At 43.4% G+C, this 14005-nt stretch overlaps 1 protein-coding gene across 1 annotated transcript; it reads right to left on the bottom strand.

The window, feature by feature from the left end:
• Window positions 1-11249: 11249 nt before the first annotated feature.
• On the bottom strand, window positions 11250-13712 carry LOC135619331 (uncharacterized). Its single transcript, XM_065121247.1, has 2 exons — window positions 12412-13712; window positions 11250-12315 (listed from the first exon to the last, which is right to left on the bottom strand). The coding sequence occupies exons 1-2, from the start codon at window positions 13614-13616 to the stop codon at window positions 11568-11570; spliced, it is 1953 nt and encodes a 650-aa protein (XP_064977319.1). The 5' UTR covers window positions 13617-13712; the 3' UTR covers window positions 11250-11567.
• Window positions 13713-14005: the final 293 nt, after the last annotated feature.

The following is a 14005-nucleotide window of genomic DNA, read 5'->3' as shown; positions in this document are numbered from 1 at the left end:
ATAAGAAAGATCCTCATTCGGGTCTTCCAATAGGTGTAGTCCGTCCCATTGAACATGGGTGGACGTGTAATAGAATGGCCCTCTTAGTTTCCGGCGTAAGCCATCTCTCTTGGGTTTTAATCCGTTTGAGAGTTAACCCCGCTCTGATACCAATTATTAGGATCAAGAGCACTAAGAGGGGGGGGGGGGGTGAATTAGTGCAGCGGAAATCTTTCAACGATAAAACACGTTCGAACGATAAAAACGATTTCGTTGTGAAAGCTGATTCTAAGATTACTTTAACTTAAGATCAAGCGAGATGACGTTAAAATCAATCTTATGAAGGCAGTTTGCAGTTATGATGAAAACCAGAATATAAGCGCAAACTGAAATACAACGTTCGTACGAAGAAGCTGATTTACATCTAAATGTTGATTCGTAAATTACTTAATTAGGCTAGATGTAGTTTAAGCAAGGACATAAAGGTAGTTTGCAGTTATGATTGAAATCAAGACGTAAACGCAAACTGAAATCTGATGATCGTATGAAAAAATAGTTTTACGTCTAAATGCTGATTCGGAAAGTGCAACGCTTGAAACTAGATCGTATATGCGCAGAAAGCAGTAAGCTATAGAGGAGGTTTGCAGTAAAGATAATATGCTCAAAGTAAATGCAAACCGAGATTTAGAGTGGTTCGGTCAATCTTGACCTTCTCCACTTTTGGCTTCCTCCACCGATGAGGTCACCGACGTCAACTAGAGGTCTTCCTTCAATAGGCGAAGGCCAACCAACCTTTTATAGTTTCACTCCTTTTGACAGGCTTACGAGACAACCCTTACAGAATTTTCTCTCCTTTCTTTACAACTCAGAACTTGGAAGAACAGATGGAGAAGAACTTTTGGCCTCTACAATAATTTTGAGCTCTAAGAATCACAGAAAAAGATCAAGAATTCGATGTAAGTTCATGCTCTTTCAATGTTGAATGGGTGGGGTATTTATAGGCCCTAACCCAGTTCAAATTTGGAGCTCAAAACTATTAATTCTCGGAATTCCGGGATCAGGCGGTTGCACCTCCTAACTGGGGTAGTTGCACCTCTTGCCAGAGCTCGAAGACCAAGCTCAGACAGTTGCACCTCCTGACTGAGGCGGTTGCACCGCCTGGCAAAGCTCGAAGATCGAGCTCAGGCGGTGCCACCTCCTAGCTTGGGCGGTTGCACCTCCCACAGCAATCAGGGTCCGAATGGGTTGATCCATTCGGCCCAATTTGGGTTTTTTTAGGGGCCCAATTGCCCCAAGATTAAGTTAATGGGATCACCTCCCATTTCCAACTTAATCATTGTGCTAACTACGATAATTCCTAAGTCAATTTCTGTAGCTTGCTCCGGTGCGTCAATCACTTCTTCTGGCGAGTTTCCGGCAAACTTCCGTTGATCATCCGATGAACCCTCGGTGATGCTCCTGCGGACTTCCAGCAAACTCCTGGACTTGCAACGATCCACTTTGCGAGTTCCGATGAGCTTCTTTTGGCAAGCTTATGGACTTCTCGGATTTGTTCCCATAGAACCTTCGACGACTGTCCGAACTTCCGTCGAACTCTCGAACTCCCAACGTGATCATTGTCTTGACTCCAGCGCAACTCCTGCTGCATGTCTTTCTTCCATCGTAGTTAATCCTGCACACTTAAAACAAAACTTCGATCGAGACAATTAATCCTAAGCAATTAACCAAGTTGTCCGGCATGTCATTGGTCCCTCGACACTTCGTCCGATTCTTCGGCGCATCGTCCTCTCCTGCAGCCTATTGCCCAATCGGCCAGTTGACTCCGCAACTCCGATATCCTTGGAACAATACCCGCTCTTCTTGGCCTGATGCCCGAGTCCACGACCTGAAGCCTTCTGTCAATACGTCGATCGATCCACCGGCCCGACGTCCGATCTTCTGACATGTTCTTCCGGCACAACATGATTTTTCTGCTTTAATTGCCTCATCCTGAATGAAGCATCCTGCGTCACTCAAAATGCAGATTAAATCATAAACATATATCAAGTAGTTTCGTCATCAAAATATGAGATTCAACATTATCATCGAAAGCTGTTAAGGCATAGTTTGTCACATCGCTTTTATCGATTTGTCCCAAGTCACTTGTTAGGACTCTAGCTAGGAGAGTCCTAATTGATAGGGACATTCATGTAAAACCTACCTAGGCAGACCCCTATTAAAGATGTGAAAAGGCCAACTAGGGTTAGGAGGTTGTTTCTTAGAGAAGAATAAGGAGTTATAAAGTAATAGGAGTCTTGAGTATAGTCCTATTAGGAGTTAGTTAGAAGTAGGAGTCTTAAGTAGGAGTCCTATTATGAGTTAGGGTTTAGAAGCCCTATAAATAGTTATGTATTTCTTATCTTTTGATAAGTAATAGATGAATCTTTTCGACAACCTTTGAGTAGCAACTCCAAGGGAGGAACCCCTATAGAGTTCTAAGTAGGTCGTCGATCCCCTAAAGAGATCAACCACAAGTTTAGAATCTGCAAGAGTTCTAATACCTAGTATCAGAGCAGCATTTTTGGCATCTCGCTACCCTTCCATGGGCCCTCCACAGCCACCCAAAGCAATTCCCATAATTGCTTAAAAGATCGTCGCTAAATTCCGTCGTCATCTCCACCACCGCAGATCATCCTTTGATCTCCCCATGAATTGCAAAAAATTCTGGTTTTCTACTTTACTACTACTGGAATTTAGTTATCCTTATTTGAAAATCCAAAAAAAATTGTTCCAAAATTGCTGCATAAACTTTTCATCACAAAGTTTTCATCTCTACGACGAAAGATACATTGCAGAATTCCAACCGCATAGCACAGTCTATTTGAACTTGCTATTGTATTTTTTTTATCCAAATCTCTATGAAATTTTTAGGACAACTTTGACACTTCCTAATAGCAGATTTTTCTTTGGTTTTGTCAAAAAATTTTGAATATAAACCATTGATCTTTTACGTCTAAACTGTTATACTTCAAAATCTGCACAGTAAAATTTCACCTGCATAGTACAGTTTATGTCCAAATCTCTATGAAATTCAAGATTAGCTTTTCTTATCAAAATCAAATACAGTAAGTCCATATGTGTGTATTGTACTTAAAGATACAGTATAAAAAGTCTTAATTATTAGTAAAAAAAAAGAGTGTATATTTGTTAGTAGGGATATTAAAAGTCTAATTCAATCTTCATCTTTACTTGTGATGTAACTACTATGGATCTCAATACACCTATTATCTTCTTAATATTTGAAATAATATTTAAAATATATTATTTTTTAAAATAAAAGCATGAAAAATAAAGATAAAGTAGTCTTGCAAGATAAAGGCCATCGAGTTTAATTGCATGCTTGGTTTTATTAGCCTCATTATGGTCTTGTACTCAAAGATACAAGAGAACTACTTGAATAGATGATGAATTATTAATGTGAGCTTCTACGAATTATCTAATTTCTTAGATGCAGCCATATACAAATACTCTTATATGTAAGCGTGCATTTACTTATAATATAATATCCAATTTCATTATATTTAACAGAAAGCATTTACAAATACAAATATCCAATTACTTATAATGAAAATATAATATAATTACAAATATAAGAAAGTATATTTGTAATTGGGGAATACCATTTGTAATTGACTCTAGGCAATAGCATATTTGTAAATGACTAAATACAAATAAATGTTATATATCAGACTAAACTATTTCTTTTTAGTGAATGTTATATATCAGACTATTTAGTTATATATTTGAAATGGTATTTCTAGTTCTTATATAATTACAAATATAATACAGAAAGTATTATATTTGTAAATGACTCTAGGCACATTATAAGTAAATATCCAATTACTTATAATAACAGAAAAATACCATTATATTTTCTGTCATTTACTTATCCAAATAGGTAAATGACAGATGATAATCGGATGCAATTTCACAAGGGCAATGCAAGGAGGAGTAAGGATAGAAGGTAACATAGTCACTTTTTATAAGAACCTTACTACGGTTAACACACTACCCTACATCCCAGCCGCAGCAGCCATAGAGGAATTGGATCTCGAAGAAGATGACTACATCCAGATTCAAGAAGCAGTGTACTTCTCAACTGAAGCCCAACAGAGCGACAGTACTATCAGGGCAAAATTTGGAGGCCTACTAAATCAACTAAAAGCCCAAGGATACATCGGAGAGGACCCCCTTAAGCACTGGGGAAAGAACAAAATTCAGTGCAAACTAGAGATCAAAAACCCTGATTTCACAGTAGAAGACAAGCCCCTGAAACACCTTACACCGTAGGCCAAGGAAGTATTTTCAAAGCACATAAGGGCCCTACTGGAAATAGGAGTGATAAGGCCCAGCAAGAGCAGACACCGGACGACGGCCATAATTGTCAACTCAGGGACAACTATTGATCTAACTACTGGAATAGAGAAAAAGGGCAAAGAAAGGATGGTTTTCAATTACAAAAGGCTAAATGACATTACGGAAAAAGACCAATATAGTCTTCCCGGAATCAACACCATCCTAAAAAAGGTCAGCAATAGCAAAGTATATTCGAAATTTGACCTAAAGTCTGGTTTCCATCAGGTTGCTATGCACTCGGATTCAATTGAATGGACTACCTTTTGGGTTCCTGATGGACTATATGAATGGCTTGCTATGCCATTTGGGCTAAAGAATGCACCAGAAATATTCCAGAGAAAGATGGATGAATGCTTCAAAGGCACAGAAGAATATATAGCAGTATACATTGATGATATCCTGGTCTTCTTTGAGAATGAAAGCGACCATGCCCGACACTTGGCCCAAATGCTAAAAATCTGCCAGGAAAATGGCCTGGTATTAAGCCCATCAAAGATGAAGATAGCAGTCAAGGAAATAGAATTCCTCGGAGCAATATTAGGGAATTCAAAAATCAAACTACAACCCCATATCATTAAGAAAATCACTGAGTATCAAGAGAAAGATCTCACTACCAAAAAGGGGCTCAGGTCCTAGTTAGGGATACTCAACTACGCCCGAAACTATATACCTAACTTGGGCAGACTGCTTGGCCCACTCTACGCTAAGACCAGCCCAACTGGAGAAAGGAGGCTTAATGAGCAAGATTAGAAGCTCATCAGAAACATCAAAAATCTTGTTAAAAACCTCCCAGATCTGGAGGTACCTCCTGAAGGAAGTTTTATCATCCTCGAAACTAACGGATGTATGGAAGGATGGGGCGGGGTATGCAAATGGAAAAAACATGAAAATGACCCCTAAAACACTGAGAAGGTCTGTGCATATGCTAGTGGAAAATTCAGTCCCATCAAGTCCACTATTGATGCAAAGATGCATGCGGTCATGAAGACCCTAGAATCCTTAAAAATATATTTTCTGGATAAAAGGGAGATAATTATCAGGACAGACTGTCAAGCAATTATCAGCTTCTTCAACAAGTCTACCCAGAACAAACCTTCCAGGGTATGGTGGATGGCTTTCGTAGACTATATAACAGGGAGCGGCGTAGAGATAAAATTTGAGCACATCGAAGGAGCAAGTAATATCCTTGCCGATTCTTTATCCAGACTAATAAATATTTTAGTTTCAGGATGGCCAAACGAGCAAGTGTTTTTACTACTGGAAGCCACTCAGGAAGTTCAAATAAACCCGAACCCGAAGGCAACGGCATGTCTCAACCGACTATTGAAGACCATGTCCAACAGTACCAACAGAAACTGGATGAGCTCAGATCAAGGATGCAGAGAGGAACCCCTCTCAGCCAGATCTAGGCCACCGAAGGAGAGCTCAGAGCCATTCAGAAGGAGGCCGACCGACAAGCCTGTAAAGCACTATGCTGCCTCCACGATATTCACTCGGCAAAAGCAAGAGAGTACCAAAGGAGGAGTGGGGTAAGGGATAAATGGTACAGAGACTGGCTGCCAACTATCCTCCAACAACAACAACAGCTGGAAAGGGCGCTAGCACTCACCGAAGATTCCGCCCAAAGGAGAAATAGTTTCTGCCTTTGAGAAAAGGTGAGTACCTCTCTTTGCACTGAGCCTCGGGGAGCTGTGCATAGATTGGAACCTAGTGTCGGCGCCTTTTTGCGCCTCTGGTTTTAATAAAAACCGCCGGTGCCTGTAGTTTTGCGCCCCTGGTTTTAAGTAGAGGCAAAATAGAAAACTAGGAAAAGGATATCGATGGGGGCCAATGACCTCCCGATCCTCTTTCGGTTTCTCTATATAAGCCTTAGACCAGCTCATTGCAGAACAGACGGAAGAGATCCGAAGTTCTACTTTGAGTCCCAAGTGCAAGATCAGAGTCTGTAAGTTTCTTTCTAGTTCTTATTACATATCTCTGAAATTGTGTTTGGAAGCACGCTTTTTGTTAAATATAATGGTATCAGAGCCTTGATATTTATGTTACATTGCTAGAAAGAGTTCCTTGTATGCCATTTTAAAAATAGTTTCCTACTAAACCGTTTTGATATTAGTGCTAAAATTGCTGGATAATAACATCTCTTGCGGTCCAAAACCTATGAGGAGCCCGAGGAAGGCAACAAGGCCAGGGGTGCCGTAGGAAGACCTTTGACGCAAGCTTTCAAGGTTAAGGGAGTAAAAAGATTTAAAACTATGCAGTTTTAGCATATGTCTAAACTTTGGGAAGAAGCTATTCAAAAGTGGTATACAGATTCTCACACCTCTCATCTTGACTATTTGAATCTAGCCGAAACCACAAAACCCACCAGGAAAGAACTAGCCCACAATATCTCTGTCATTTGTGATAGAACTTGTTTATCAAGTCGAGTAAATCTGAAAAATTTTAAACTCTTGCTTGAAGAAAACCATAACCTTGAACAGAGAAATAAGAAACTTGAATCTTCTGTAAAAATATTATCCTCCTTATTTTCTGAGAACAAGCCTCTCACCCAATCTGAGGTTCAAAAATTGGTCCTAGAAATATCCAAACAGCCCAAGCTTATTGAAGAGGAAGCTTTAAGGTTGTCGCAGGACCTTAATCAAAAACTCCAAAGAATCGAAATCCTCTTGTCCAAAATAGAAAGACAGATCTTTGGATGAATCACATATCCTTTAGGAACATAGAATCCTACAAAGAAGCTCTTAAGGCTACTGAGTCCATTGACCCCCCATCACTTGGATTCCTTAAAACAAGTGACTTTCCGGGAACTCTTAGCCATCAAGTTGCTGTAATCAAGCAGCACAACGTACAGATACAACTCCTGATATAAATAGCCGAAGACATAAAGGGAATACGAACAGAACTACAAACAATACGGGAGTTACAACAAACAAGATCAACATAATCTCAGGTGGTGCCTGACGATCTGATCACCAAATTAGCGAATTTTAACCTAGGCCCCTCAGAAAGGCCTAAGGAAACAAAAGGCAAAATTCTGTTTTTCAAGGATCCTATAAAAATCCTTCAAGAAGTAAAAAGATGACCTCTAGAACGCAAACCCAAGAAGTATCCACATCAACTCCTCTTATAGAAGATCAGATCAGAAGCTATAGAAGAAACCAGAGGAGAATATTTAACGCCTGACGGCGACTTGGGCAATCCATTCTCAGGAGCCCAGACCCAAGCATACAAGTTCTAGAACAACAAATTTACCCTCAAGCACAACTACAGCTATCCATGAGGGAAAGAGCGGCAATAGCACCACCTGAAATACTGTATCACTCAAGAAGAGACGATGCACATCACAGGGTTTACACGCATCGATCAGAAGAGGCCATGCTAGTCACCAGTAACCAGGAACACAGGGCCTTCATACAGGAGCAAAGCTTTGACCAACTGGTCAGAAGCGGAATGAGATATATTCATCTCGGGATCCTACAAACTAGAATCCAAACGCTCCACAGACAGGAAGAAGGAACACTAGCACTATTAGTATTCCGAGACAATAGGTGGACCGATGACAGGTCCATCATTGCAACCATGGAAGTAGACCTGACCAGAGGAAGTCAACTGGTCTATGTCATACCAGATACTATGATGACGGTGGGAGATTTTTACCACAATATACAAATCTCCATACTGACCCGTGGATATGATACATGGCAGAATGGAGAAGCAAATTTGTTGATCACTAGGGGAATGGTGGGGCGACTTTCAAATACCCCGAATGTCGCCTTTGCTTATGAAATTTCTGGGGTGGTAGATTACCTGACAAGCCATGGCGTAAGAGCTCTACCTGGTAGAAGGTATTCCACAACAGAAATTAGAGGAAGGGACTGGATGATTAGGCCGACTTAGGTCTCAATCCCAATGCAGCCTGCCGAACTCAGAATTCGAAACCTAATTGATGGAAGGATCTCCAGCTGGATCAACAAAGCCGCATCAACATCCAGCTGGATCAACTATAATGTCGCGGACAACGAAGCATTCAGCGATGAAGAAGAAATCATGAGTCACATAATAGCTGTCAACATTCAATTATCAAACGACAGCGACAATGAGATGGAGGAACTACGCAAAAACCTTAATTCCTACTTTCAAGATACCTACATCTCAGAAGGGGAAGGGGAGACGCCATACCCCCAGAAGCCCCAAAAGGAAGTGATTGCAGTAGGACTAGAAGAAGAACTAGTAATGGAATACCCCCAACTAGCAAAATTATCACAACAGGTATATTCATCATCTACTATGTCAAATTACAGGCCACCTACGGATTCAACTATGGGGCCAGCAAATTACCCCCCGGCGGTGAATATAGAATCCACAAGCCAAAGGCCGGCATATGAAGGGTACTCAAGACAACCAAGGTTTAAGGCAAAGGATTTTTCAGAAACCTGGAACCTCCCTTCAGCTTTTCAACAGCAAGGAGCAATATTCATAATCCCATCCCAATTAGGGATGTTTGATGAAGTTTTCATGAGATGGGAATCAATAACAAAGAATTTGGTCTCATTACAAGAATTTACAGATCCCTTAGCAAAGATGGAGTTCATTGAAAATCTGCTTGGGGAAGCAGAAAAATTAGCATGGATTCAGTGGCGAATGGCCTATCCGGAAGAATACCAACTGCTGATGGCCAACGCAAATGGAACCGGAGGAACGCAGAATATCCTCTCACAGCTAAGGACAATCTTCATACTAGAAGACCCATTCCAGGGTTCAACAACGGCGCAAGAAGAAGCCTACAGAGACCTTGAAAGGTTATCCTGCACGAACCTCAAGTATATTATTCAATTCTTAAACGATTACATGAGGCTTGTATCCAAGACAGGAAGGCTGTTCATAGGCCCAGAACTCTCCGAAAAGCTATGGTCCAAAATGCCTGGAGAGCTAGGAAAAAGAATCAAGGAGGCGTTTGAAGCAAAATACAGGGGAAACACTATAAGAGTAACCCCAAGGATACTCTTCTCCTACAAATACCTGGAAGCGGAATGCAAGGATGCTGCATTCAAAAGAGCATTAAAGGATTTATCATTCTACAGTGAAATCCCTATCATAGGATACTACAATAAGCCCGAGAGGAAGTATGGGGTAAGGTGGTCAACAACCTACAAGGGTAAACCCCCCACTCATCCCACGCCAGAATTGAGAAAAGAAAACACTTGATAAGGAATAAGAAATGCAAGTGCTAGTATTTATATTTGTAAGTAAACACAAATATAAATGCTAAATAGAACTTCCAGACTATTTAGTTTGTTATTATATCAGACTATTTAGTTATATATTTGAAATGCAAAATAGTTATGATATATACCATTATTATATTTACCATTATTAATATAATGTAAATGCCATTATTTATATTAAACACAGATTGTAAATACTCTTATATATAACATTTCATTATCGAAATATAACATCTGTCATTATATCTACAAGAGATGTGCCTAGAGTCACATCTCATGAAAAAAATACTTTTTAGGTCTTAAATTACATCCAGTCTAGTATTCTAGTGAGTATAATTTTAAACAACATTTGATCCCAATCAAATATAGTTGGACTAAAGTAGTATCAAAATAATGGGTCTTATTAACTGTAATTTGAATTTATTTGAGGAGTAAAATTATTGTGACCTGATCTAATGGAAGAACTGATTTATTAATTTAATGAACCTAAACCATTGGCACATGATAAGTAAATGGCGTTTCCACCTGGTCTCGCTTAACATCTGATCAAAGGGAAAGCACAAAACTTGTGGATCATCCAAGCAGAAAGCAAATGGCGTTGCCTGATGCTGGAGCTCATGCTCTTTCCTCCAAGTTCACTGCTCCTACCATGTTGGTTCAAGTTCACTGCTCTTTCCTCCAAGTCCATAACATGATAAGTAGGGCGAAGTGGAGAACACGAGGGGTCAGAAAACGGATTGGATTAAGTGGTCCAAAGCCATGTTGGTTCGACCAGGGAGCTTGTAAAAGGTTCCTTGTGCAAGATGAAGAGAGGACAAGCACGCCATCCAAGAAGAAATAGCACGGTTTGATGCTGAGATAAAAAGCCTTCATCTTTGACCAGAAGCAATTCCAGTCCCTTTGAATGGGATCCACATTCCACAAGGAGTACTCAGCTCCAGCTCAACCTTATGTAAGAAAAGAAATGATCTTTGCAAAGTTGCAACTACTTACTGAATTTGATCATTGGAAATATTAAGGTAACAACAACAAGAGGGTTCGAATCAACATCAGATGTTTCATAGATAGCAGGAGCGGCGGTGCGTCATGTCTGAGGCCTCTGATGTGTGTGGTGTAAGCTACTGAATCCCTGCCAATACTCTGCTAAAGAAAGAACATTGTCACGTGAAACTCACAAGTACCGACTGGTGCTGCACGCCACCTGGCTCTCTCTGGTTCTGTAAAATAAACATCAAACCCTCCGCAGAACTCACTAGAGTTGTGAGCAGCAGTCACTGCAATCCAGGTTCGATTGTACTGCTACCGGAGAGTGTCACACCCTCGTCCCAGTCCCCGGCTTATAAAGAACAAAGAATGTCACAGCTGAATGCAACCGAATGACCTGGCAACAAAAGGTTACATCACTGTCTTTTCTACTTGATATGAAAGCTGGAGGTAGACACAGATATCTCATCTGGAGGTAAGCAACACAATTTAGGGCTTAATCACAATGCAGACAGTGATAAACCAAAGTTCACATTCCGGGAAAGTCTTCCTGGGACCAATCTGACTGTGTAACTCTTAACTGTCAGCAAATAACTCACAAAAAACATGAGGCAGGCCACGAATCATACACAGGAGCACTAAGCATTTATCAGCACAAGGCTGCACTCACACATACTGCTGAATAATTTATTAGTAGATAACAATTCGAGACCAACATGACATTTATCTGCTCCAAGTGCAAAGATCGTGGCGACTCGGGGCTCGCAGATCACACAAGAACAGAGACACTTCCTAATATCACCTCACTTATTCCTATCACAACAGACATCAGAAGGAACACAATGACACATCCAACATAGATCAATTAACATAACTCAATAGTAAATAGACTACGTACACAACAGCTTACTGCAGTTTCCGTCACATCCAGCAGAAGCTCTTCCTCTATCACTTATTTCCTTTACCAGAGTTGCTCGATCAGGATCAGGTTGCTCTTGTTGCCTTAGCATCAGCCGTTGCGGTCGCGTCCGCGATGACGACCCCCGAGCTCAAGGGCACCGGAGTGGCCTTAGAGTAGTACATCTGAGGGCGGGTATGATCGGCAGCGAATTCGTAGCCATAATTAGACATCGTTGCAGGGGAATGCGAAATATGCTGTTGCTGCTGCTGCTGCGGCACCACATGATATCCCATTCCTGCAGCAAACGAGCGGGCTTGGTCAGCCGCGACGTGGATCACCTGCGATTGCAGTGTGGCAGCAGGGGATGGAGCGGCTGTCCTATATAAGTTTGCAGGCAATTCAGAATTCGCAGGCATAGCGGGCTTTCCGCCTGAAGATATCAAATTGGGATCCCCCATTCCGGGCTGCACCGCCGCCAGGTTGTATGATGGAGGCTGCCGAACCGGATAGTAGTACACGGGCATCTGGGGATCGTACGGGTGAGCTTGCGGTGGTTGCTGTATAGCGTGGGCGGCGACTGGAAAGTAAGACGGGACAGGAATGACACCACCAGTGGCAGGGTGGTGGATGTAATGAGGATTCGCAGGAATGTACTGATGCTGCTGATGACGATGAAGCTGGGGATGGAGCTGCTGCTCATGGAATTGCTCCGGTTGTATCGAAGGCAATTGGTATCCCGCGGCATCGATGACTGGAATCGGGATGCGATAGCTGGGATCGGAAGAGACCGGGAGCTCTCGTTTTGGTTCAGTGCCACTCACATAAGCCGTTCTAGACGAAGAGAAAATAGCATCTTTTTTTTTTTACGTTAAAACCCTCAAAGATGGAAGTTTTATTCAGAGAGGCTACGAATAGGATAGATAATACCTTGAACCTAAGTCGGAGTTGGGCGCTTCGATCCCGGTTGGTTTCGGTGGCTGCTGCGGCTTTCGGATGCCGCCCTGGTCGGACTTATCGTCATCGGAGGAGAAAGCTCTGCTAGGGTTTTCGGTAGGGGAGATGGTCAAGTTGGAAGCGGAAGAAGCGGAGAAGGGGATCGGCGGAGGGGGTTGGAGCTGAGGAGCGTACGATGGCTCCTTAAAATCGTCGCCCAGCCTCTGTCCGCCGCCGGAGGAGAGGTTCATGTGGGCGAAGTGGTCATCGAGGCCCGCGATCCGGGGATCGGAAGGGCGATGGTCGGGGCGGACGCGGATAGGCGGGAGATTGGAGAGAGAAGGGACGGAGGAGGCAGATCCAAAGGAGGAAGTAGTGTCGAGCATCGGCGAGTCGGGGACTGAGTGGACGTCCTGGACATGACGGGCGAGCTTGCCGGACGAATCCGGGCGCGGGAGTACAAGCTGCTCGGGCAGCTCCGAGTGAGTGCCTTCGCCGCCTATACCTGGCGCGGCGGCGACTGCAGCGACGCCGCGGGAGTGGATGGAAGAGTCGTCCTCGAGACCGAGGAGGCAGTTGACAGAGGTGGAGTCGGAGGAGAGGCCGCGGGGAAGGTCGTCAATTCCCATCCCGCCCATGGTGCTATTGAGCGCGTCCACGAACCAAGTCTCCGACTTAGAGTCATCCAGAAGCGATCCGATCGAGGACGTAGGCGACGACTCGGGCTTAGAAGGGAACAGGAAGAGGCGGAGACGGGAGGAGCGGTTGGAGCCGCCGCTGGTACCGGTGGAGGCGGCAGTAAGGATGCGGTCGTACTCGTCAATCATGTTTTCAAGGTCCTCGTCAGTGGCGACGGAGATGAGGGAGTCGAGGTCCTCGTTGGGGAGCTGGTACTTGAGGGAGAAGGGGCGACCGCGGAGGTGGGTCCGGGAGAGTTTGGCGGAGAGGTCGGAGAGGGACGAGTGGCGGTCGACTACCACGATGCGGGTCTCGCCACCAAGGTAGCAGAGGGTCTTATCGGTGGGCCGGGGGACGATACGGCCGCCGTAGCTGCACATCAGGCGGAGGCGGCCGGCGGCAGCGGAGGGGAAGGGTGGCTCGTCCCACGAGTCGCCACCACGGGAGCGGGGGGAGGAGTCGACGGAGTCTGCGTAGCCCAGGCCTCCTCCGCTGACGGCGGCGGCTACCGCCGTTTCCATCGCCAGATGGAGCAACCTGGAGACGGAGGTGGACCGAGAGTGGGGCAGGTCGGGAGGGGGGCGTTCGGAGGAGTAAAAGGGTGGGGTTTCTATTACCTTATATTATCACGCTTTTCCAGTCCAAAAGACTCATACTTCAGCTGTAGGATATTTTATCATTACTACTTTTATAAAAAAAATTGTGTATTACTAATTCTTTTAATTACACAAAAATGGTATCGTGCTTTCATAAGTGGAGTGGTATGGTCCGTGGGTGCGGTGGAGCGTGGGGGCCACTCCCTCTAAATGCCCAGTCTCCCAAGGAAGCTGTGGCATCCGTTGATTGTTATGAGAGGATGTGGTTGTATCATCTCGTTCTCTGCTCTTCTTTCTGCTGTAAGCATAATGAG

Source organism: Musa acuminata, chromosome BXJ2-8, assembly GCF_036884655.1.
Source record: "Musa acuminata AAA Group cultivar baxijiao chromosome BXJ2-8, Cavendish_Baxijiao_AAA, whole genome shotgun sequence".
NCBI lineage: Eukaryota > Viridiplantae > Streptophyta > Magnoliopsida > Zingiberales > Musaceae > Musa > Musa acuminata.
Note: the sequence above shows the minus strand (reverse complement) of the source record. Positions and strands in the feature narration are given on the sequence as shown.

Coding starts and splice junctions, on each gene's coding strand:
- LOC135619331 (XM_065121247.1), bottom strand. CDS start 13,616: ATGGAAACGGCGGTAGCCGCCGCCGTCAGCGGAGGAGGCCTGGGCTAC. Junction 12,316..12,411: donor AACTCCGACTTAGGTTCAAG/GTATTATCTATC, acceptor CTCTTCGTCTAG/AACGGCTTATGTGAGTGGCA.